Here is a 22,921-nt window from a genome sequence, read left to right as displayed (position 1 = left end):
CTCCCTCTATCTTCTTTAGTTGACTCTCTTGCTTTCATTGCTACAAAGCTTTATGTTTATGCTTGAATTCACTATAAAATCAGCTCATCTCTTTACCTCTACGAAGGAATTCTTGAAGCTAATGTTTTTGAAGTGTGTTAACAATCTTCTTGTGTAATTTAAGAGATACTTTAGTTTTCTATTTAGTGTCTTTCCTTTCACTTTGAATTGAGAATTACGTGGGAGTGTTCCTCCATCTCAATCAAGGGAAGATTTAGGGAGAGGGGCAACTAAGGGCTCTATCAAAGCCACGACATTTGATTCATTAATGGTTTCTTGAGCGAATATTCTTGTAGAAGCCATTAAACTAAGGCATTGATCTCCTATACATATTGGCCATCCTATTGATGTTCCATCAAAATTTACTTTGTAAATATTAGTCCTACATGGGAGTGAGAGTAGGTGGTTGTTTATCTCTGCTTTGTTGTGTCTCTTGCTCCTTTAGTGGGGGATATCTATGAAACTATTAGGATTAGAAGTTTGTTATTTTATTTTGTTCTAGAATGATGTGTAATAGTTTGGAATGAAGCAAGTAGAATGTTGGTGTTATGTTTTCTTTTGTGTGATATATTATTGAAGAATCTAAATAGTATAATGAAAGTAATGGGAAATTGTCATTCCATGGGTGAAAAGTTTGTGATTTTTCTATACATATCAATCTCTCTTTTGAGAGTTGTCAAAATGGAAGTATTGGATTTATATTTGTCAATCTTTGATAGCTTTGTATTATAACACTTTAATGGTTGCATATTTAAGGTTTCTTTTTGTTTTCTACTAGGGGTCTTCCATATAAGAGATATTCTAGTTATCAAGAAAGTTCTATTTTGTTTTTTTTGGATTAAACGAAAATGATGTCAAAGATGATAGGAGATTGATAGTCGTTTTTCTAGGGATGATAATTTGTCAGAGATTCCATGACAATGTAAAGATAATCTTGGTCGATATAAGGCAAATTCGTAATCGCTGTCGATAATATTCTCTTTTCTATGGGTTGTGATATTGAGAGAATCTAGCTTTCTTATTATCAGGATGACCTTAAGATGCATTTTACATCATACATGGACATAGTTTATTTCTTTTTTCTATTCGTTTTGTGTTAGTAATGTTTAGAAAAAAACATTGGTACACCTTTTTGGGTATTTTTCATACTTGCAAATTGATTGCTAGAGGCCACAATTATAATATTTAGGCTCTTAACTTGATAACATTGATTAGTGTTGATTTCTTTGAGTGACAAATTCTAGGACGTGTAAAGAATTTTCTCAAATTTGGGGATGGCCAAGGGATGCTGATATATGCATATATATATTTGAAATATATTTTATTTCAATCATAAATAATTGAAAGCTGATGTAACAATTGAATCACAAATATTAAATTATATATATACATAAATACATGCGTACATACATACGTTCATATGTATGCATACATATATAATATATATACACATTACACATGTACACACATACCAGAGAAATGAGAATCGCCCAAAATCACCAAGTTTGGGCAATTTCCGAGTCGAGTCATGCTGGCCAAGTCCAGTGGGCTTGGGCTTGGGCTTGGGCTCAGACTCGACTGAGTCTAGGGTCCAAACTCGCCTAGACTCGGCTAGACTCGGCCAAACTCGACCAGACATAGACTGGGGTCCAAAAACATTAAAAATCTCTAACTTTCCCGAGTCCAGCCGAGTCTGACTCCAAGTCTCGAGTCCGAATCCGAGTCCCGTTTCTTTGACACATACACATATACACATACATATATACATACATATTAAAATTGTAAGCATGAATATGTGATGTATATATTGCCAATAATCATGAAAATAGCTGATTGAAATTCTCTTATTTCCAACTATGCATTTTTTGATTTTGAATTTTTGATGTGGAGGACACCAAGATTTGCCTACGAGCCCTTGAGCACATTGTATATATGCATATACATAAATGAAATTATTTGAAATATACTTTATATCTTTTCAATTAGAAATAATTGAAAATTGACCATTGAATCACCAACATGAAATTGTAAGCATGAATATACAATTTATATATTGCCAATAATCATGAAAATAACTGATTGAAATTGCCTCATTTACAAATATGTATTTTTTTGTTTTGTTTCTGAATTTTTAATGTGTAGGTGCCTAGGAGTCCTTCAGCAGATTGGGATGTTTCCTGATGTCCCAGGATGTACCCAAGTAGTTCCCTTGAAACAAGAAATGTCAATGTTAAATTTTTTCTGATAAGCTCATATTTTTCAGCCAACCTGAGATATTTTTCAATTTCTTGAGGACATCAAGAAAGTACCAGGTAGGCCCTCCAAAACAAGAAAGATCTCTAGGATGCTATAAAAAATCCCGAATGCCCTTCTACATCCTCTCAACGTCCTTGATGACCCTAAAGGGCACAGGATGTGCTCTTGTCGAAAAAGAAGAAAAAAGAATGGCAGGCTTCAAAGGATTTGGTTCTGTTGAGTTTGAATAATTTTTATCACAATATTTTTTTGAATTTTAATTGAGGAGGAGAGTACCATTAGTTTTAATGTTGTTTCAAAATTATAGATATGAGAGTTGGTAATTGATTTTTTCAGGTAAATGGTACTAATTTGACTGAAGTAGAAGGCGGAGAGGTGGTTGCAACAAATTTAGCATCTTGTAATGCACCACCATTTGTTCTTGAGCTTCATCTTAAGTACCACCCAGATACTGGTAAATTGGCAGGCCATTTTGTTATTGATTATGGAATAGATCAAAATACAATGCCTATCTCTATGAATTTTACTTACTCTTTATGGGTATTAGTTTGTTTAGAAAAAAAGATGGTATCACTTGAGGAGTATGAAATCAGATAAAAGATACATGGATTCTGAAATATAACAATGGTTGATGTTCTGGTTACATTGGCAGACATGAAAGGGACTGCTCGTAGAGAAAAAGCCAATGCAAGCTTGTCTTGCTTTTATTTTCCAATTATTCGGGTATACATTCTAGATTTAACACAATTTTGTTCTTTTATTTCTTTTATTAAGATATTGATATCAAATTTTCTTGTTTCAGGGGAAAGAAAGTATTGATACTATCTTGGAGAAACTTGATATAGAGAAACATGGTGTAGGGGAGAACTTTGAGAGTTTTTCCCGTGTTTCTATACGGCATCTGGGACGATTACTTCCTGATGCACGCTGGGTTAGACACATTACCTATCTTTCAGCATATGTACATTTAATTGTTTTGAATTGAAGATTTGAAATGATGTTTTGAATTTCTACATCCACAACATCAGAAATTAGAGCTGTCTCAGAAAGGTTCTTTAACATTGGTACCTGATTACTAGAGAGTAAATTTAATAATTTCTTGTGAGCAGATAAGAGAAAAAATTAGTGTTTCTCAAAATACTTGTTAGGGTTCAGAACTTTTTTCATTTCTAAAGAAGTAATATTTAAGTTTTACCTTAGCCTAAATGGACTTTTGGTATCTAGTCTTGGGAGGATTGCCTTAGAAGGAAATTTCGAAACAGTCTTTTTCTGATGACTAGAGAGAAAGCTTAATTGAGTCTTGTGAACATATAGGAGCAGAAACTAGTCTTTCTCAAAATACTTGTTAAAGTTCATAACTTTTTTATTTATAGAGAATTAATATTTCAGATGAAGCTTAGCCTGAAAGGACATTTGACATCTAGTTTCTGGAGGATTCACTTGGAAGGAACTTTCAAAACAATCATTTTGTAGGCTAAGTTTATTCTTTAAACTCAGATTGTATATATGGACTTTGTATCAATACCTGGAAAAACTAACATGGATTAGTTTCTTAAAAGAATTTAGGACATATTTCAGCAAGAGATTCCGGTGAAGTTGGAAAATAGTTATAATTATAATATGATTTTTGCTTATATTTTATTTTTGGGAGCGTATTCTATTTTAAGAGGAATCCATTCTTAGATCTAGTTTATGCAAATAATGTGAACTTTGTATACTTTATTGTTAAGTTCTGTAAAAAGCTCAGTTGTTAGTCTAATTGATAGTTACATGCTTTAGTCTTATAATTAGTGGATAGGATACATTGTAATAAAGCTTGTATTCACGCTATCAAGCTGTTCCCAGAGTAGAAGTTCAGTTAATTTTCTTAATATATTTTTATAGAATGCTCTATAAGTAGTATACATAAGTACCCGTTTTAGTAAGTTATGTAATAGTGATTTTCAGACATGAATATTGCTAAAATTTGTTAATGCATTAGTAGCTTCTGCAAGATAAGATTTTCCTATCTCATTAATCTCCTCTGTTTTGATTTATTCATCTATGCTATTAGATTATCTAAACTGAATATGTTTATCAGACTGTAACCTTGATTTTGATTGTGATATTGATAATGTATATGGATTAGATCGACGACCTGCTTGACTATGTTAAGCGTCGATCTAAATGCTATCGGGCTGATAACCCAATAGCATATAATACTATTAGTTATTGTTATTGTTTAATTTAACACCGATTCATTATCGGGTGTGATTATAACATAATCTGCTTTGACACCGATTCATTATCGGGTGTGCTTATATCATAATATGCCTTGACACCGATTCATCACCGGGTGTGTTTATATCGAACTATTAACATATGCAAATGATACCGAACTGTTATCATAAACACCGAAGTGAATCGGTGGACAGTCACGACCAAGTGACATCTTTGTCGGACATGTCTAAAAGACATGTCCGATCGAGGTGCCACTTGATCGTGGCTGCCTTGATATATATACATCATTCAAAAGAAAAGGAATGACATTGAAATCGATACATGTTCATTCCTCAGACCTGCAGAAAAGAAATAAGATAATATTATTGTCATAGAAATAATACCAAAACGTAAATACACTATCTACCATATAACTTGTCCATTAAATTGGAAATTGCAATAACATTTACATGGTATCAGAGCCAAGTTGATCGAACTTGAGGCTATTCAATTTCGTGAAACAAGTTTATATACTACATCACATTTCTCCAATGGCCAGTGCTATCAGATTCGAAGACAGACTCAGAGGTGGCGATGATTTTTCAGCCTGGAAATTTAGAAATCAAATGATCTTAAAGGAGAACAAAGTGGATTCATTTGTTCACACTAAAAATGATCAACCCGAAAATGAACCTGACAAAACAGCATGGATTGAGGGAAATGAAAAGGCAATAAAAATAATACTTGATGGGGTGAGAAACAACATAATGCCCATCATAAGAAAACATCAGACAGCCTATAAATGTTCAAAGCACTTGAAAGCACATTTGAGATGTCAAATGCAAGTCGAACTCTAGCATTAAAACGAGAAATAAATCATATCACCATGAACAAGGGGGAGACAATCAACGCCTACTTTATGCGGATATTAGTTCTAAAAGATGAACTAGCAACTCTGGACTACGAGATCCAAAGCAAAGAGTTAACACTCATTGCTCTAGATGGGTTGCCTAGTGGATGGAGCACATTAGTCCAAGGCATCAGTGCAAGGTCCAAATATCCTATGTTTGAAAGGTCAAGGGATGATTGTCTCCAAGAAGAATCAAGATTGAACAAGATGGGAATGAAACATAAGAATATAGATGAAGACCTACAAGTCCTAAACACTAACTCCACCAAGCAAAACAAGAAAAGGCAGTTTAGAAAGAGGAAAGGTCGTCAAGGCAAGAATACTTCAAAGGAGGACTTATCTCACATTCAATGTTACAGATGTGATCAGTTCGGACACTATGTTGCAAAGTGCTTGGAAAGAACCAAGAAACATGCTACATTTGCCAAAGTAGGAAAGACTAAAGGGGAAGATGACTCTGGGAAATACGTATTCTACTCAGCACTCACAAGCCAAGCTTCTGACAAAATCAACTCATGGGTGATTGACAGTGGTTCATCCAGGCACATCACTGGGTTTAGAGAAGTACTTGATTCCATGACAGAGGAGAGTGATGAGGACGTAACCATCGGAGATGACTCCACGCATCCAGTCAGAGGAATAGGAACTTGCACCATCAAATTGAAGACAGGCATAACCTTGCGGCTCGAAGGAGTACTATATGTCCCCGACATAAAAAGAAATCTAGTCTCTCTATCGGCACTGGAAGATAACGGATACAGAGTGACATTCATGGACAACAGAGTATTGGCTTGGCCAAGGAACTCCTCCATCAAGAAGGCAAAGACCATTGGATAGAGACGGGGCTATTTGTATGAGCTGTGCACGGAACCCAACCTAGCCCTAATCCATGAAGCCACTAATGCAAATGAAGTTTGGCATAGAAGATTAGGCCATCTGAATTTTAGGGCTTTATCTTCAATGGGAAACCTTGTCACAGGTCTACCCAAGGTTAAAGCAAAATCATTCAGGGGCACGCAAAGGATGTGCCCTAGGTAAAAATACCAAAGGTGCATTCCAAAATACTACTAGGAAAACTAGTAAAATTCTAGAATTAGTTCATTCTGATGTATGCGGACCTATGTCCGTATCCTCTCTAGGGGGATTCTTGTATTATGTAATATTTGTTGATGACTACTCTAGGAAGACTTGGATCTACTTTTTGAAAAGTAAAGAATCAGAAGAGATCCTCTCTAGGTTTAAAGAATTTAAATCACTAACTGAAAACCACTCAGGAAACAAAGTTAAAACCCTAAGAACTGACAATGGGTTAGAATACACATTAGATTCGTTTAAAGAATTTTGTAGAGATAATGGGATTAAGAGGGAGCTCACTATACCTTATAACCCCCAACAAAATGGGGTAGGGGAAAGCAAAAATAGGACTATAGTTGAAGCTGCCAAGGCCATGATCCTAGATCAAAACCTTAACACAAATCTCTGGGCAGAAGCATCTAGCACCTCTTTATATATACAGAACAGATGCCCTCACTCCCATCTCGAGGACAAAACTCCCGAGGAAGTTTTCACTAAAATTAAGCCAGATATTAGCCACCTTAGGATATTTGGATGTCCTGTCTATATCCATATACCTAAAGAAAAGAGACTAAAACTAGAGCCTTCTGGAAAAAGAGGATTGCTTGTAGGATATAGTGAAACCTCCAAAGCCTACAGAATCTATGTACCTGGTCAAATAAATATTGAACTAAGTAGGGATGTAATCTTTGAGGAGGACTTGGCTTTCAAAAGAGCTCAGAACTTCATAGAACTCGAAATCTATGTCCCTACCTCTAACTTAGATGAAAATCCCGCCCCTGAGTTTTAGAGGGAGAATCTAGATGAAACTGAAAATGAAAATGAACACTCACCTAGAAATCTCAAGAAAAGACCACTATGGGCCACCAAAACAATAGAAGAAGCTCAAAGGTTTGCTACTCCTTCTGGAACCTTCAGAGAAAGCAAAAGATCTAATAAATTTACTAGCTATGTTGCTCTTATAAATGATCTATCTAAAAACGAACCTGACAATGTAACAGATGCCCTTAAACATCAAGTATGGAAGGATGCTATGTCTGAAGAGTATCAATCCATAATGAAAAATGATGTATGGGAAATTGTTCCTAGGCCAACTAAGAAATCTGTTGTTTCTTCTAAATGGCTTTTTAAGATCAAACATGCAGCAAATGGCAGCATTGAAAAATATAAGGCAAGATTTGTAGCCAGAGGATTTTCCCAAAAAGAAGGAATAGACTATGAAGAAACATTTGCTCCTGTAGCCAGATATACCTCAGTAAGGACTGTACTAGCCATTGCAGCAGCAAAGGGATGGAAGGTACATCAAATGGATGTAATGATAGCTTTTCTTAATGGAGAGATATCTGAAGAAGTATACCTAGAGCAACCTGAAGGGTTTGAGATCCATCATGCAAAGACTCATGTGTGTAGACTCAAGAAAGCTCTATATGGTATGAAAGAATTGACACATCTCTATCAAAACTAGGCTTCTCTAAAAATGATGCAGATCCTAATCTCTACTACAAACAGAATAAAGGTGATATGCTAATAATGATTTTATATGTTGATGACTTATTAATCACAGGAGAAGATCACCTTATAGATCAATGCAAGAAAGAGCTATCCAAAGAATTTGATATGGAGGACTTGGGATTCCTTCATTATTTCCTAGGGTTGGAAGTATGGCAGAATTCTGATAACATTGTTCTAAACCAAGGCAAGTATACATTGGACATCCTGAAGAGATTTGGAATGCTAAATTGTAGACCCATGACCGCTCCAATGGAAACCAATCTTCATAAACTTAAAGAAGCAGCAACAGAATCACATTCTATTGACCCCACTCTATACAGACAAATGATTGGGTCTCTTATGTATCTGGTAAATACAAGACCAGATATCTGCTAAGCAGTAAATGCTTTGAGTCAGTTTATGTGTGAGCTAAAGGAGATACACCTGGTCGCAGTAAAACACATTATGAGATATTTACAAGGCACCTTAAATCTTGGTCTCAAGTATGAGAAAGTTGATCTTAATCTACATGGATTCACAGATTTAGATTGGGCTGGAAGTGTGACTGACTGGAAAAGCACCTCTGGGTGTTGCTTCAGTTTGGGATCAGCGATGATATCTTGGATCAGCAGAAAGCAATCTTCTGTAGCGCAAAGTTCCACCGAGGCCGAATACATTGCAGCCTCCATGGCTGCCCGAGAAGCGGTGTGGCTTAGAAAGTTACTTATGGGATTGTTTGGTAATCCGATGAAACCTACTATCATCCATTGCGACAATCAAAGCTGCATAAAACTTTCAGTGAATCCAGTGTTCCATGATAGATCCAAACATATTGAGATCCCATACCATTATGTACGAGACATGGTAGACAAAAATGTGATCAAATTAGAATATGTTAGTACGGGAGATCAGACTGCAGATATTCTGACCAAACCGCTTTCCGGAGTGAAGGTTGATCACTTTAGAAAGGGTTTAGGTATGATAGAAAGGTAATCTGGTTTGTAAATAAGATGTTGAAAATGTAAACTTCTTTTGTCATGTTGAGACATTCTAGGTTTTACCCCCTGTGTTCATATCTAAGAGGTGACGATCTCTCAGATTATGAACACTTGTATGCAGACATCATAAGGTGACGATCTTATGATTCTCAAACCAGTTATCATGTTGGATCTTTGGTATGTCATGGATGTGCCATGATGGTGTTGTGATAAAAACATTTGTATAAAATGCTTGTGCACATATCACAACCTGGATAAGATGAGAATTTAACCATCCTCATATGTTTATCCTTAGTATTGTGTGTTTAGGCAATACTGATATCACGTGTACAGGTGATATCTTGTCATAATAAAATGATGAATCTTTTATATTACATGGTTAGGTGATACTTTATGTCACATACTTAGAGTGATGTTTTATATTTGTATCTTATGTCCTGATGGTACTTCATATCATATGTATAGATGATATATATTCTTGGAGACTGACATTATGGAAAAGAAATGTGATGCAGGTTACTATCTTCCAAAGCTAAGAGGGAGTGTTAATGCATTAGTAGCTTCTGCAAGATAAGATTTTCCTATGTCATTAATCTCCTCTGTTTTGATTTATTCATCTATGCTATTAGATTATCTAAACTGAATATGTTTATCAGACTGTAACCTTGATTTTGATTATGATATTGATAATGGATATGGATTAGATCGACGACCTGCTTAACTATGTTAAGCGTCAATCTAAATGCTATCGGGCTGATAACCCGATAGCATATAATGCTATTAGTTATTGTTATTGTTTAATTTAACACCGATTCATTATTGGGTGTGATTATAACATAATCTGCTTTGAGACCGATTCATTATCGGGTGTGGTTATATCATAATATGCCTTGACACCAATTCATCATCGGGTGTGTTTATATCGAACTATTAACATATGCAAATGATACCGAACTGTTATCATAAACACCGAAGTGAATCGGTGGACAGTCACGACCAAGTGACATCTTGGTCGGACATGTCTAAAAGACATGTCCGATCAAGGTGCCACTTGATCGTGGCTGCCTTGATATATGTACATCATTCAAAAGAAAAGGAATGACATTATCTGCTTTGAGACCGATTCATTATCGGGTGTGCTTATATCATAATATGCCTTGACACCAATTCATCATCGGGTGTGTTTATATCGAACTATTAACATATGCAAATGATACCGAACTGTTATCATAAACACCGAAGTGAATCGGTGGACAGTCACGACCAAGTGACATCTTGGTCGGACATGTCTAAAAGACATGTCCGATCAAGGTGCCACTTGATCGTGGCTGCCTTGATATATATACATCATTCAAAAGAAAAGGAATGACATTATCTGCTTTGAGACCGATTCATTATCGGGTGTGGTTATATCATAATATGCCTTGACACCAATTCATCATCGGGTGTGTTTATATCAAACTATTAACATATGCAAATGATACCGAACTGTTATCATAAACACCGAAGTGAATCGGCGGACAGTCACGACCAAGTGACATCTTGGTCGGACATGTCTAAAAGACATGTCCGATCAAGGTGCCACTTGATCGTGGCTGCCTTGATATATATACATCATTCAAAAGAAAAGGAATGACATTGAAATCGATACATGTTCATTCCTCAGACCTGCAGAAAAGAAATAAGATAATATTATTGTCATAGAAATAATACCAAAACGTAAATACACTATCTACCATATAACTTGCCCATTAAATTGGAAATTGCAATAACATTTACAAAATTATTGTTCGGTGAGTTTAGAGTTTTGATATTCAATTGTTTTTGGTTTACAAAGATAATTATTGTAAGTTTTGCATATCATTATTAGAAAGTACTTTGATTTTGTGTGTATTTTTTGTATGCTATTTCTTTCTTCTTTTTTTTGTCCTAATCTTATGTTTTTTACACATGATTTTTTATTTCTACATTTATTTGAGAATCATAAGAATCATTTAGTTGTGTTGGATGATATTTTGCAATAGGTGTATTTATAAACAATCTCTTAACTATTGTGTAAGACCTAAATTGACTTTTGCCCTAGATTTAAAAAGAAGAAAGCAGGTCTTAATTTCAATTTGTTTGTAATACATGTGTGAAAGCCTTCAGACTCTTAAGTCAAAGGTATCCTCCTTAAAAATTTGAAGAAAAGTTCATTGCACCTGTTGTGCACATTGAAATGTGTGAATTAAAGCCCAAACGCAATGTCAATGGCATTTCATTCCAAAATGAGTTTTGTTTTGCTATGCTCACACTCAGATCACAATTGATGACAAAGGCTAAACACTAGCTTGAGAAAACTCTTGTTGATAAACTGCATAATTTGATAAATAAAATGTGGCATTAGTGGCTTTATATGTCCTATTCCTTTTGTCTTGGCTGACCCTTGACACCACCTAAGGTTGGCATGATGCATCCATCAACATGTGGTCTAAAAGCACTAAAATTGCTTTCCAAAATTTTCTTTGTTCTTTTGTAGTCAAGAAAGTTTCTTGTACACACAAGGTTACTTCAAAAAACTATATGGTAGGTTAATGTCAAACTCTCATTTTTGTTGTTATTTGAATCACCTATTACCTTGAATTGGATGCTTAGGTTGTGTTATAAATCATGAAATATCACTTTTTGTGACATGGTCCATTATATTGTTTACACGCAAATTAACTAATAAGTTATATTCCACAACATTTTAGGGCATGATGACTATGAGATGGGAGGGAGCACATTTTAGGGATTGTAGTTTATGGGCCATTTTTTAGGGATGTTGAGGGGGTGGAGGCAATATATTTATTATATATATGATTTTTTAAAATTATATTAGCTCTATAAAATTTGAAAAAGCTTTCATATTTCATGTTAGGTTTCATTTTGTTGAGTTAGGAAGGGAATCAGATATTCGAATCATGGATCATATCTATTGAGTCTTCGTTTTTGACATGTCCCCTTTTCAAATTTAATTTTATTTAAGAGACCAATAGCCTTTTCTATATTTCTAGTAGAGCAAGTGATTGCCATATACTCTTTTTCAACTGATGTTAATGAACAGAGACTTACCCTATTATTTTACCTTTTTGTAGGCTAAACGAAAGGGCGACAAAAATATTTTAAAATATAATTTAAGTTGTTTTATAAAAGTTATTTTATATTTATTAAAAGGAAATTTATATTTATTATTAAAAGGATCTATGTTATCATAAAGTGTTGCTTGGACTAAGCAGCGAAAAAATAATGTTTATTTAATAAGGTATTTTTAGAGACTTTGAAAATTAAGTTGCGTAACGACAATGCAAAAAAGAATAATATTGTATTCCTTTGAAGAGCCAATAAAGGAAGAGTTGTGGGAAAAAAGAATCATCTACTTTGTTATTGTTATCAAACACTATTTCAGAGCTTGATCATTATGTTCATTTGTACACTTGAGGTTACTCTTTGGTGCAAGAACTTGAAAGAAGGAAACCCTTTTTGGTTTGTAATTGAAATGTGTAATGTCCCCTTCTAAGTAGATCGAAGCAACTAATTAGCTATTTAATTCCTATAAGCTAAAGTCAATTTCAAGGAAATAATTTAATTTAATTATTTAATATTATCCTAAAAAGTACATTATATGGGTAATATTATTTAATTAATTGAATAAAGCATCATATCGTTACTTAAGCAAAATATTTGAAGGAGATTAATAAATTCACATTTATTTAGAAGATTTAAATGAAATATTAAAAGAGTGGGAATTCAAAAAGTTCTTCTTGAGGCTTCTTGGGTTATTAACTTATTATAAAAGAGAGTTTTTTGAGCTCATTTGGTATAATTGGATTTTGGAGAGCTTCTCTGGAGCTGAAATCCCTAGGACACCAAAGAGTTTGTTAGTTTTGGTGGTGCAATATTCTACCCTAGTTGATTCTTGGAGAGTGTAGTCGGTATAAATGGCCTATTGCGATATTTGATAATATATGTTATCTGTCAATGTATTAATTAATTGTATTAAGTGGGTTGTCACTCTCAGGTAGTTATGTGTCCGTTGGTTGATGGTTGTGTTCCTCTCGGCAACTGTCGGGTGCTTTGAATATGTTGTTTATCGCCAAGGAAGGTAGTAGGATATAGTCGGATCAATTGTAATCCTTCGCCGACTATCTCTAGTTATTCTTCTCTATAATAATTGCATGTGCGAATAAAGATATATTTTACTCTTATATCTGATATGTGTTGTTATTTGTAATATAATTTCCCTATTTAATTATCAGATATAGTAGTAAACATTTGGCGTCATTGCCTTAAAAGAAATCGGCTCATCCTTGAGTGATTCATGCACTTAAACTCTAATAAAGGTGAGAAGAGGCCATAAGGTGGTCAATAACAAGCGATTAGGCAATCCTTAAGGATTGTAGAACAAAGAGAACAAAGAAGGTGGTTACGAGAAACATTTGAGGAAAATTCAATCAAATGATTAGACCATCCATTCATACAGTCAACTTTGGAAGAGGAGCACGAAGAGGGAAATCCTAAAGGCATAGACATATTCCATCGTCTATCCATCTTATGGGGGAATCGAGATTTAGAGGATACGAATCACCGACCCTTGGCCAGAGGGAGCACATGGACAAGTCAGAGCCTGGAAGTACCCTGAGTGTTGGGGACATTGGAGATGGACATGTAGAGGATGCACATGTGTCTGGGAATGCAAGGGAAGAACCAAAATGTAGTGGTCGAAACAACTCACCCAGGTTTGCCACACTTGGAAGTACTTGGAGTGTTCAGGACTGTTGTGACCATTTCACACATCGCCCCATTAGAATGGGGACCCCCTTTTTTTCGCTTTTGTTTTGCTTGTTCTTCTCTTTGCTTTTAGGGTTTTGAGTGAGTGAGTGGTTTGTCTGGGCTAGGGGTAGGTATTAGGAGTTTCTTTTGATGTTATTCAAGTTGAGTCCAGTCAAATTTTGAAAGTTGTTAAGCGTCCTCCCGAGAATTGAGATTGTTGAAATAAGGAAGGTCTTTCGGGGGAGTCAAGTAGGTCTTAGGTTAGGTTTAATCAGGGTTTTTTAAGGTAAAATCCAAATTTTGTCTAAGTGTTAGCATTTTGAAGGTGAAATTGTGTGTTCTTGCCTAGGTAAGTTTTGATCAAATTGTGGAGGTAAGATGATGCCTGAAACAAAGAAATCGCTCCTAACCCTTGTTGAGGGCCCAGGGCGAAATTTATCCTAAGTGCAATTTCTTGTTTTTGATAGGCTTGCTAACTGGTTCCTGACCTTGAAAATGACCTGACTCTGCCTTGTGAAGTGATTGGAGACTTAAATTTTGAATAGTTTAGCCAGAAAGGGTAAAAGCGCTCCTGACCCTCTCCAAGGGTCCAGAGCAAATTTATAAGTTTCTCTCCTTTCCTTGAAGAATAAAGACAAAATCTTGCTTGAATGAGTGAGGAAGGATGTGTTTTAACCTTTGAAGATAATTTGGAGGGCTAGCAAAAGATGGATAAACTTGAATTTGCAAAATCGCTCCTGACCTTCAATGAAGGTGCAGGGCGAAAAACCTAATATCCAACCTTTTCCTCCAAAATTAAATGAAGTTAAGCCTAGACACAAGTTTGAAACGATGTTTGAAATGCCTTGAGGTGGAATTGAGATGCTAAGATTGCAAATGTTGAGGACAATAAAGAAAATCGCTCCTGACCCTCTCCAAGGGTCCAAGGCGAAATTTCCAAGGGCTCTCACTTCCCTTGTATTTCGAGATGGTATTTTTGTTTCCAAGACTCAAAAGGGAGTGGAGAACGATATTCTACGCCTTGAAAGTGATTTGAAGTTGGGATGATCAAGAATTTGTGCAAAAGACTCAAAATCGCTCCTGACCCTCACTGAAGGCCCAGGGCGAAATTTACAAAACCAACAACTTCCCTTCAAGATCGCACTAAGGCAAGGTTGTGCTAAGGTGGAAAGGTCCTCCAAAAACGTAATGAACAAAGATTTACCTCCAAAACTTAATGATGCTGGCCTAAATTGTAGAAGCCGCTCCTCACCTTCACTGGAAGCCCAGAGCGAAAATATTTGAAGTCCTTTTTTTGCATTGCAAAAGCAAATCAAGCATGCATGGAACGAGTGAAGGAGATCATCGCTTACCCCACAAGGAGAGTTGACAATTAAAAGATGAAGGATTAAGAGCAAAAGTGAAAAATCGCTCCTGACCCTCTCCGAGGGTCAAGGGCGAAAAAGTCCTAATAGCACTTTCCTCCTAGAGATCAAGTGAAATTAAATTCAAAACTCCAATACGAAATGCCATTTAAATGCCTAGATGAAGTCTTGGACAAGAAAAATGAGGAATGCAAGGCCTAAATTGAAAGTTCGCTCCTGACCCTTGCCAAGGGTCCAGGGCGAAGTTAGTGGTATTCTTTATTTTACCATATTTGAAGCATTAATATCCTCCAAATTGTATTAAATGCCAAAATTGCTAACTTCGAAGCATTTGAAAAAAAATTGAATTAAATTGGCATTTAATAAAAGACATATTGGCATTTAATAAATTAATTTTGGGCCTTAAAAATTCGAATTTTTATTGTAAAGGCATTTAAAATTAATTTTTATGAAATTAAAATTAAATATGGAGCGCTTAAGGTCTTATTTTTATTTATTTTATCAAGTCGGCCCCTCCTTTTTGCAATTTTATTTATTTTTTTAGGCCTATTTTGACAAGTCGGCCTAGGGGAGCAAGGTGGTGAGCGCTCTATATATTGGGGGTGTTTTTTTTCATCATTCAAATCATTCACTCATTGCTTCAAGTGCGAATTTGGAGAGCAAGAAGGAATTGCAAATCTGGTCTATTTGGAGCGAATTTATTTCAAGTGTTGGAGGCTAGAAGGAGGTGGAGTTGATTCTTGTGAAGGCTAAAGAAGGCGCATTTTATTCAAGGGAGAGCCTTGATCTACATTTTGCCTAGCGAAATTCACCTATTTTTGCATCAATTCTTAGAGTTAGTACTCAAGAGGAGGTATGGCGAAATCACCTTGACACCATTGTTGAAGATTTGAATTTTGAGCTTTGTTTTGCAAATTATAAGTTTGGCGTAGTTAATTAGGAAATGATAACTCAAGACTTATCATGAAGTTTCCTAATTAATATCTTTTATCTTCCTTTTGAGTCTTCCTTTCTATGCTTCAAGATATATTACTAATTATGAAATGTTGTGTAGGTGTCAAGATGGCAACTCCAAAGGCAGGAGCATCTACTAGTCGTCCAGCTCTCATGAAGGAAGATCAGAAGAATGAAGAATTGGAGACCAGGATCGTGTCCAAGTGGGGCAATATCGAAGATACCAACTTTCGAAACTTCAGTGTGAAGAAGTTTCGAGAAGTCCCTTACATTGGCAAGCCATCACCTGTCGCAAAGAGGATAACTGAAAGTGGCATCATCAAGGCGGCCGGTTTCCCTCCAGCAGTCCAGTGTCATGAGCTGATGATCGAGTGTGCCCGCCACTATGACTCACAAGCGAAATCGATCGTATCCAAGGAAGGAAACACTTTGGCTTACCTTTCAGAAGAGGCTATAAGTGAGGCTCTCCATCTTCCAGAGCATAAAGATATGATTTACAAAAGTTTAGAAGGAGCCAGGTCAATGTATGAGGATGATCCCGACACTTGCCTGAATCTCATCAATAAGAATTGGTTGCTCAAAAGTCGTCCTCGCCTGAGCAAGATTCCCAACACACCACATAGGATCGACTTCCAGGAGGAATACAGAGATTTGATAACTTTTCTCAATCGAGTTACAGGGGCTCCTCAAGCCTTCTACTTCGAAGAGTGGATGTTCTACTTCATCCAAGTGATAGTCCAAGGAAAAGGAACGATTCATTGGGCTAGAATTATTAGCCATTGTCTAGATGTGCAGTTGAGAAGGCTAAGACCTACTAAATCATTCCACATGAGCTCATATGTCATATATGCCTTGATCAGGAGTTTCGAGTATGCAGGGCTACCTCACAGAGGAGTGATCGGAAGAGGACCCAGAGAAGTGAGAGTTTGTGACTCTTATGTTCATTTGCATCATCCTCCTAGAGGTGACTACAAGTTAGTCAATGACACCTTCACGATGAACATCACTAGGATATTGCAAGGTGGGATTCATAATCGACTATCTTTGGATGCACAAGAACGTGTGAAGAAGTATGGTGCATGGTTTATCCAGTTTCAAAAGTTTACATATATCAGAATTCATGGGTGTCCTTTACCTCCCTACATGTTGTCGAGGTATCCGACAAACAGGATAGTGCTACTTGAGGTGACTAGACAATTGGCAGCTTATGCAAAGGCATTCAGACACAAGCATGGAAATGGAATTCCCGTGCCCATCATATTGGGGAATTCAGTTGAGGTATGTCCTAATACTCGAGCCTTGGAGGATGCAGAAAAGGAATTGGCTCTATATTCATTCACATTCTTTGCCTCGAGAGAGAACTGTGATCCTCATGGTTATATGGAGGAGATAGTTGGTAGGAAGTACAAACACGAGTTTCAGGTAGAGGACTTTTGGATGAATCTCTCAAGTGATTTAGAGGTTAAAAGAAAGATGCATTCCAGGCTACCCTTAGATCTTATTAGGAAATGCAAAGTTTATAGGGTAGCAGATCAAGCACAGGATAGCGGTGGACATCTCCACTCATCTTATGACAGAGAAGACAAAGCAGTGAAGATAGATTGGAATGAACCTGAGGTTTTGGACTTGAGGGCTTTGATGGCTCCAGTTTTGTCATGTACTCGCAGATGGGTGGATGTACAACATCAGAAGCTAAGAGAGCAGAACATACCAATGACTTTTACTTTGGAGGAAAGACCAGAAGGAGGAGGAGCGAGCGTAAGTGAAGACAATTCTCATCCTAGAGGCACAAAGAGGAAAGAAAGACCTGAGAAAAGAGAACCTTCCAAGGAGAAGCAAGAGGCCAATCGAGATCACTCATCAGGCACATCTTCTCGACATGGAAGAAAGGCAAGTCAAGCTGAAGGACAAGAAAAGAAGGTGCCTGAGGTTGACGAATCTATGGAGTCCATTGTACAAAATGATAAACCTGAAAAGGGGCAGACACCTCAGCATTCATCAAGTCAATCTCCCCAAGTTGATGAGCTACATGAAGAAAAGAATGATGATGAAGCGACATCTCCTCTCCGAGAAGATGAACCATTGCTTAAAGAAATAAAAGTAAGAGAGACGAGATTTGCCATTCCGGATTGGTTAAAGGAGAGACTAATGAGGGTGATTGTGATTGAAGATGAAGATGATGTAATTGACTTAGAGAGCCTTATAGGAAATTCTCAAGAAGTAGCGGAGAAGAAGAAGGCCACCAAGATGTCCAAGGTGATCACAGATGAGACAGGATCCAGGAAATTGCAGATAGCTACACCAGTAGTAGACAAGTATGAAGGTGAAATCCTTGCAGATGAGTATGATGTAGAAACATTTGAGCTTGGTCCCCTCACTACTGAACAGGCACTGGATGAGGCAACCGATTCATTTGAAGCACGTAAAGACAAGCTTAAAGAAGAAATGGAAAAGAATAGGAAGCTTGAGAGAGAGGTCGGTGCCTGGAGAGGTTACTTTACCCATCTCAATCAGCCCTTGGGACGTCAGGATCCAGCATTGTCTCCTGTGTAGGCACTTCCCCTTGAATCAGTTGGCGAGGCAAAGAGAGTCAAGAGCTTGGTTCAGCTTATGAGCTCTTGGATTGACAAATCCCACACAGTAGCCGTTGAATTTACTACAAGAATGATGAAAACAATCCCCCGAGCTATCCAGGTCCTTGAGATCGTCCACAATCTAATGATAACTGTAGCCGCTTTCGCTCACACTAGAGATGTTATCATTCCTGTTCTGCAAGTAATCAGGCAAACACCGAGGAAGATCCTAGCACAAGAAAAGATAATGGATGGAGGAGCTCATAATTTACTTCAGTGGTCAACTCTACTCCAGATGAAAGAGGTTCTTTTCGAGGACATCAGCACCAAATGCAATCAAGTTGAAGGTGTCATCCATCTAGGTCAGGATAAGGTGTTTGAAGTGTTATGTAACATTCTTGGCAAGAGGATTGAAGTTGAGACGGATGTGGACCTCCAAGAGTTGGAAGAGAGAGTCAAGGTCATCTTTTGCAAAGATGAGAATGTCATCACAGATGAGCAACAGGATCTAATGTTCACTACTATGCTCCTGATTGAGAAGATCAAAGAACTCGAACCTGGATGGGAAACGGCTCTTCTCAATGCCTTTGATCAGGTTATCCACTTGGAGGAGCGAATGAGGAATCTTCTCGAGATTCCTATTGCTGAGATTGAAGGAATTGTGTCCAGATTCGTTGCATATGCTAAGAAAGAACATTGGAAAGGGAATAAGATTCTAGAAGAAAGCTTGTTATAGAATGATGTGGCATCTTAATTATCATTCGTCTATGTTTCCTCGACTTTTGTGCGAATTAAATATTTGGCTATGCATTTAATAATGTTCATCTAAAAAGGGAACTTTTTGTAACAAACCCTATTTAGGGTTTAGGTGTCAGAATCTCAGCCGTTGATCTTCTTTTGATCTGGGCCGTTCATTGTAATTGAGGATGCTATATATACCCTCACTCTTTTTTATTTTGTCATAGTTAGAAATTAGATGTGAAGGAGATAGATAATAGTTAGAGCTTTGGAGAGAAGAAAGTTATTTTGTAGCAAGATTGAGTAGTGAAGAAAGAATTTCGAACAATTGTTGTCTATTTTGGCTTTGAGATCAATAAAATATTGAAGTTATGGTGTTTTATTGCAATTCTTGTGGCTATCTTCATGGTTGTTTACTTTCTTGAATCATTCTCAGTCGAAGTAGTGTTCAAGTTTGAAGGACTAAGTGTCGCGATTGATCTTTGGTGAGATTCATGTTCCAAACCACTAGCTTCTTACTGATTGTAAGGATGCCTTGTGTGGTCAACTGGAGATATTGAGATTGTTTGAACCTTCAATCATTATTGAAATATTGATATGTATCTTTATGGTACTATCTATAGTTCTTGATGATTTGAAAATCACTAATCACCTTAGAAGATCGCATCAATTTCAATAGAGTTGTAATTCCTTGGCAATATTGAAATTGGTAGGATCTTACCAAGTCTAGCCTACATTGAGTCATTCTTAGGATTAGATTAGTATCCATCTCTTGAAACCCTATCTTTTGCTATTTTTTTTGAGAACCTGTTAGCTTTAGGAAAATCCTGTTCCTGCAGATCGAAAACGTAAGGCCCCTTGAAGAAACAGCATTCACAACGACCACTGGTGCTTATCCACACGTAGAGATCCTACAACGAAGAACCTTGAAGTCACCCTGATTGATCCTTTTTTGCGATATCTTCAGCATTCAGAGGCTTTACTCAAGAGAGGATAAGGTACCCTTGGGTATTTTATTCTGTGTTTGATAGTGTACAAAATACATGTCAACAGGGACACAAAAGGTGGATGCATAGAGAGCTTGCGCGTGGCCAAGTGTGCAAGAGAGGCATAGGAATGCAAGCGAGAGAAAGCTGGTCCAATCTATTTGAATACACATGGTACCTTGCAAAAAGTCCCTAAATTTACAAGGGAAGGATCGAAAGAGCCCGCACGACATTGTAAGACCTGCATAACACTATGGGAGATGAATGATCAAGATGAACAAGATTATTGGTTGAAGGCATTACTCGGCACCCTACAAGGAATTGCCATCAACTCATATACACACCTAGTGAATCAATACAAAGCATCATGGAACATATTGAAGAAGGCATATTAGGAAGAATGTAAACAACAGAGAGATGGCATTGAAATTGTTGTAGAAATTTACAACACTAGGCAAGGGAAAAATGAGAATGTGTGAGCATACAATTTTAGGCTAAAAGAATTGTTGAACAAGATGGAGAACTAGCCAGTCGACTGTTGAAGAAGAGGTGGTTCACTGAAGGATTAATCCCCTTGTTGCGCAAGAAGGTGAAAGTAGTGGCTCCATCTTCTTATGTCGATGCTTACAATCAGGCGATGGACATCGAGAGTGAAAAAACAACATCCTCCTGAGGGAAGAGGAAGACTGATGATGACGGGAGCACCGAAGGTAGTAGTGATGAAGAATCCAAAACAATTCAGGCCCTACGACGAGATATGATGAGAATGATGAAAGAATTGAAGGCAAGGAAAGTAACCAATAAAGAGAGTAATGAACTATGGTGTATTGAGTGCAAAATTTAGGGGCACATGAAAGATAATTGTACAAAAAAGATGTTTTGTGAGATTTGCCAAGTGATGGGTCATTCAATCAAGGAGTGCCAATACAATTTGAAGACGGGAAATACACAAGTACTTTCACACAAGGAGAGTCCACTCCATCGAAACCACAAAATGCATCGTCAGGCAGTTATCAAAATGAAAGAGGAAAAAATCAAATTTAGTACGACTCCAGAGGATATCCTATTATACAGTGTTGGCAATGTAGTGAATAGGAACACCTGCCAAAATAAGGAGAACATACAATTATTGTGTAAATGGTGTGGACTCGGGAATCATGAAGACACCGACTTCCTAAAGCAAAAGGGAATTAGTATGACGGATGTGGTGGAAAAAGATGAGGCAGTTTTGACAATCACGAGAGCACAAATGAAGAAGGCAGTGTACTTGCACCCATATAGAGAGAAGAAATGACTCCAAGAAGCTAGAGTAGAAGTAGAACAAGTGCTGGTAAAGGAATGAATAACCTCCAACAAAACTGCAAGTATATTATTGCGATCAGTGTCACATAAGAACATAGATCGACGAGTGTTACAGATAACTTTACCCATCAAGGTGATAGATCATCTTCAAACTATGCCGCAACTAGGAATGGAAATTAAGAATATGGTTGGTGACGACAACTCCAGTCATCACAAACAAAACAAGCCACAAGAGAAACCGATGGAGAAACCTCCATTTGAAGGGGAGGGGTCGAGTGACCAGATGTTGTTGACAGTTAGCATTTGTAGGAAGCTAGCCGTCATGGAGATGGAAATTATGGGAATGAAATTAATGAACATCATTGTCAATGGAGGCTTAGGAGTTAATGTACTAGTGAAGGAAACTTGGAAGAGCCTTGGAAAACCTACACTTTGGTTGCCACCGTTCGACTTGGTGGGTGCCAACTAGCATGGCATTAAGCCAATTTGGATTTTGATGGCACAAAAGGTAACGATCGACACACAACCCTTCTTAGATTTTGTCATCAACCCATTAGAGAAGGCGTACGAGGCTCTCCTCGAAAGAGGGTGTTAATCACTATGAAGGCTGATCACAATTGGACTTGGAACGTAGTCTCCGTCGAGAGAAAGGGAAGGAAGTATGTCATTGACTTGAGGAATCAGGTGGTGATGAAGAATTGGCATCTTCAGACTCTGAGTTTGAAAGTGGAAAGTGGAGTATAGAGGAAGGAAGAGGATGGAATGAAATGACGAAGGGGTAATGGAACCGGAAGATTGGTCGGAGGATGAAACAAGTTCTTTGAACGGACTATTTCACTAGTAGATGGAGGTCTACGAAGTATTCCACCACGATTGCAACATGCTTCAAATTGACAAAATTGAGGAAGCGCAAAGTTCATACATAGGACAAGTCTGAACATGATGTACGGGGATAGGCTCGAGGATTAGGCCGTATGAGAAGGTGTAGAGAAGTTGGAGGAAGCTGTATGGGAGTGGAGGTGATCCCTATGGATGAGGGAAGGGAAATCTGTACGTGAGCTTGCACGTGGGCCAAATTAGCATTGGGGAACTCTATAGTGTTGACGAAAGGATCGCACACAAGCTATGCACAAGAACCGTATGGTGGGGGGAAGTAAATTTGAAGGAACTGTACACATTGAAGTTGAGCACACTGTACAAAGGAAGTATATGTGACAAATCCGTATGGCAATTGAAGGAAGTATGC

General features: G+C 37.2%; 1 protein-coding gene across 5 annotated transcripts in view; it reads left to right on the top strand.

Moving 5' to 3' along the window:
* LOC131059747 (structural maintenance of chromosomes flexible hinge domain-containing protein GMI1) overlaps positions 1–22,921 on the top strand; it is a 411,868-nt gene that overhangs the window by 226,744 nt on the left and 162,203 nt on the right. For all 5 annotated transcript variants that reach the window (XR_009110235.2, XR_009110236.2, XM_057992783.2 and 2 more), the window contains 3 exons: positions 2,632–2,749; positions 2,948–3,018; positions 3,098–3,226. Coding sequence is in view for 3 of the 5 variants with exons in the window: in XM_057992783.2 (XP_057848766.2) it covers positions 2,632–2,749; positions 2,948–3,018; positions 3,098–3,226 (318 nt within the window). In the remaining 2 variants the exon portion in view is untranslated. The remainder of the gene's footprint in view (positions 1–2,631; positions 2,750–2,947; positions 3,019–3,097; positions 3,227–22,921) is intronic.

The sequence above is a fragment of the Cryptomeria japonica genome, chromosome 3, assembly GCF_030272615.1.
Source record: "Cryptomeria japonica chromosome 3, Sugi_1.0, whole genome shotgun sequence".
NCBI lineage: Eukaryota > Viridiplantae > Streptophyta > Pinopsida > Cupressales > Cupressaceae > Cryptomeria > Cryptomeria japonica.
Note: the sequence above shows the minus strand (reverse complement) of the source record. Positions and strands in the feature narration are given on the sequence as shown.